This window comes from Panthera uncia, chromosome D4, assembly GCF_023721935.1.
Source record: "Panthera uncia isolate 11264 chromosome D4, Puncia_PCG_1.0, whole genome shotgun sequence".
NCBI classification, from domain to species: Eukaryota; Metazoa; Chordata; class Mammalia; order Carnivora; family Felidae; genus Panthera; species Panthera uncia.
In genome coordinates this window covers 11,784,004-11,787,593 of record NC_064807.1, presented here as the reverse complement: position 1 = coordinate 11,787,593, position 3,590 = coordinate 11,784,004, and the positions used below count along the sequence as shown (strand labels likewise).

The following is a 3,590-nucleotide window of genomic DNA, read 5'->3' as shown; positions in this document are numbered from 1 at the left end:
GGCGGCGGCCCCGGCGCCCGGGCCCCCGGCCTGCGGCCCGCCCGAGAGCCCGGCCACAGGGCAGCAGGAGCCCGGGAGCACCACGGGCAGGGACATGGACCGGCGGGGAAGGGAGCGGCCGGCGGCAGCGGCGAGGGGGGACGCGGCGAGGAGCCGCGGGCGCCGCGCACTGGGCACCGCGGGCGGACCCCGAGGCCGAGGGGGAGGGTAGGAAATGAGCACGGCCCAACCACTTGCTGCCGCCGCCGCCGCCGCTGCCCCGGCTCCCGCCGGCCGCACCCACCTGCCACCCGGGCGTCCGCCTCCCGCCGGCCGCGGGCGCGCCCTCGCTCTCACCCACACACGCCCGCGCCGAGCGGCTGCTGCCCGCTCCGGGGCACCGCCGAACGCCCCGCTCCCCGGCGTCCGGGAAAGGCGCCCGGCCCCAAGTTTTTAAGGGAGTCGCTCGGGCTAGGAGGGACCTCGCAGTCTGGGCGCGTAGGAGCCGGTGGCGGACGATTTAACACGCTGTCCCCCTCGCGCCGAGCTGGGGCTGGGCAGAGGCGCGGAAGAAGCGCCGCGGACACTCGCCCCCTTCCAGTCCAGCCAAGAGGGACCCCCTGGCCAGCGTAACGCAAAGGGAGCCCGGCTTTAAACTTTTTCCCCCTCCTGAGGGAGGGAAGGCAGGAGGAGGGGTTGTGGGTGACTTGGTGGGAAAAGTCTAAGCCTCAGGGCTTCAGGGAAGGACGAGGCAGAGCGAAGTCACCACTCGCGTGAGGCTTCCGGGCGCTGACACTGCGCGTGGAAGGAGGGGGGAGGGGCGGGCGAGGAGGGGTGCGTTCCTGGCACCGGGGTAAGAGCCAGCGTCAGCCTGAGGTTACCTTGGAGGTGTCCCGCATCCAGAAAGAACGAACCGGGGCGGTCTGGCGCCCGGGGCAAAGGTTCCAGGGTGTCCGCCTCTCCTTGACTTGTGCGCTCTATTAGGCAGCATCTGGTGGAACACAGAATCCCAAACTTCCCGAAGATATATCCTAATAAAATCCTAATCTGTTTTTTGGTCATTTATAAGGCATATTTAGAGCTTAAAAAAAATGATTAGCCTTTGCAAAAGGATTTTCTCTAAGAATACATGCCCTTCTTTCCAAAGATTCTTCTTATGTATTGAAAGTGTTCTTATGCATAATACCATTATAATAGATTTTTTTTTCCAGGTTAAGAACAGGGCAGTGTCGCTTTGCTGCAAGTCAGTCTCTGTATTTGGCAGTTCATTTTGTAAGTAGAGTGAAGGTATTTAACCTCCTGCCCAATAAACCACGAGAAATATGTATCCGGTTTTATGCGCTGCTTGCAAAAGCTGTATTTATTTTGGTCTTACTTACTTAAACCCACAATGTGATGCATTGCCAATGGGCATGTGTGTTTACATATATACTTTTTGAATTATTCAAGCATCTGTGGTTAATAGTCCCTAGGACTTCTTTTACAAAGTCTCCTTGGAAGTAAACTTCAAACTCCATTTTCTGGAGAAACGGGGAGCTATATTCAATTCTATTCTATTTTTGAGAGAGAACGGGGGAGGGGCAGAGGGAGAAACAGAGAGAGAGGGAGAGAATCTTAAGCAGGCTTCATGCTCAGTGGGGAGCCTGCCTCTGGGCTTGATCCCAGGACCCTCGGATCATGACCTGAGCCAAAATCAAGAGTCCCACACTCAACCAACTGAGCCACCCAGGCACCCCAGGAACTGTATTTTAAAATAAATGTTTAAAGTATGTTGTTACATGCACTTTAAAAAACATCTTACAGGGGCGCCTGGGTGGCACAGTCGGTTAAGCGTCCGACTTCAGCCAGGTCATGATCTCGCGGTCCGTGAGTTCGAGCCCTGCGTCAGGCTCTGGGCTGATGGCTCGGAGCCTGGAGCCTGTTTCCGATTCTGTGTCTCCCTCTCTCTCTGCCCCTCCCCCGTTCATGCTCTGTCTCTCTCTGTCCCCAAAATAAAAAAAAAACGTTGAAAAAAAAATAAAAAAAAAAATCTTACAGTACATGTTCTTAAATTGCAGGTAATGCTAAAAGTTTGTGTGTTTAGTTTATACCTTATTTTACATGCAAGCCTGAAGGTATTTAATTTTTAAGATTCTATTACACCGTGCAATAAAAAAAAAAAAAAAAAAAAAGTCTGAATGAGTCTTGAGAAACACTCAGCTTAATGAATGTACTCCGAAGGGCAATCCTTGACACCTGAAATGTACTATCAAAAATGTATTGTTTGGGTCTGGGAATGTTGGTGCTAGAACTTGGATATCCTCCTTCTCTGCAGATGGTTAATGACTAGAAAGAGAAGAGTTCCAGAGAAGCTGATAACCATCTGTTTCTTGCCGTGGGTGCTGGTTACAAGGGTGAGGTTCATTTTGAGAAAATTCATGTAGTCACACTTTGCATACTTCTCTGTATTTTACACTTAAACACTTTAAAGTATTTCTAAGTACTTTCCCCTTAAATTTTTAAAGTGAATGTCCCTCTACAGGAGTCCTCCCTTATCCACAGTTTCGGTTTCTGTGGTTTCAGTTACCCACAGTCAACTGCTGTCCAAAGCAGATGATCCTCCTGACAGAGCATCAGAAGGTCACTAGGAGCCTAGCACCAGGTCACAATGCCGACGTCACTCACCTCACTTCTTCTCATCCTGTAGGCATTTTATCTTCTCACATCATCACAAGAAGGGTGAGTATAGTACATTAAGACATTTTAAAAGACGGAGAGACCACATTCACACAGCTTTGCTTTTACTACAGTATATCGTTATAATTGTCCTATTTTATTTTTAGTTATTGTTGCTCTCTTACTGTGCCGAATTTATAAGTAAAACTTTATCATAGGTATATATGTAGAGGAATATATATATATATATATATATATATATATATGGTTAGGTACTATCTATCTGTATCATCTATATCTCGATCTGTCTATAGTTTGGCACTGTCTATGGGTTCCAGTGTTCACTAGGGGGCCCTGGACCATATTTCCTGGACATAAAGGGGGGACTACTATACGGAAACAGATGCTAGCATGGGTCATGAAAACCCATAGTTTCAAGCCACTAAACCTTTTCCAAAGCTGCTGATTACGAGTTTTTGTCCTGTAGTTTTCTTTTTTTGTTTTTTGGCCACATTTATAAGCTGTGGGTTTCTTTTTCTGCTTATCATAAACGTGAATCCAAGTGACATTGCCCCAACCTTTAAAGTTACACCAAATACACTCTTCAGTGTTTGGACTTTGGATGTCGTAACCCAAGCTTGATTCTCGGCTTCCTCCAACACTCGCTTACAGTAAGTCCTTAGTGACACCTGACCAAGCTGAGCTGTATATAAGTGAGACCATATAAGGTGATTCAGAGTCATTGGCTTCTGGTGGACTTAAAAAAATAATAAAGTGAAGACTTTAGAAACACAGTGTGGCAATTCTTCTAAAAGTTAAACATAGAGTATACACCCAAGAGAAATGAAAATAAAAGCTTGTACACAAATAGCATTATTCACCTGCACCGAATGTTAGAAACAACCGAGTTGTGGATACATGGATAAACAAAATGCGTTAATCCATGAAAATGGAAC

General features: G+C 48.2%; 1 protein-coding gene across 1 annotated transcript in view; it reads right to left on the bottom strand.

Moving 5' to 3' along the window:
• Positions 1–1,008, bottom strand: part of ENTREP1 (endosomal transmembrane epsin interactor 1) — a 67,736-nt gene extending 66,728 nt beyond the window's left edge. Inside the window, exon 1 of the mRNA XM_049633710.1 lies at positions 861–1,008. Within this exon, the coding sequence (XP_049489667.1) occupies positions 861–878 (18 nt within the window). The 5' untranslated portion in view covers positions 879–1,008. The remainder of the gene's footprint in view (positions 1–860) is intronic.
• Between the last annotated feature and the right edge of the window lie 2,582 nt (positions 1,009–3,590).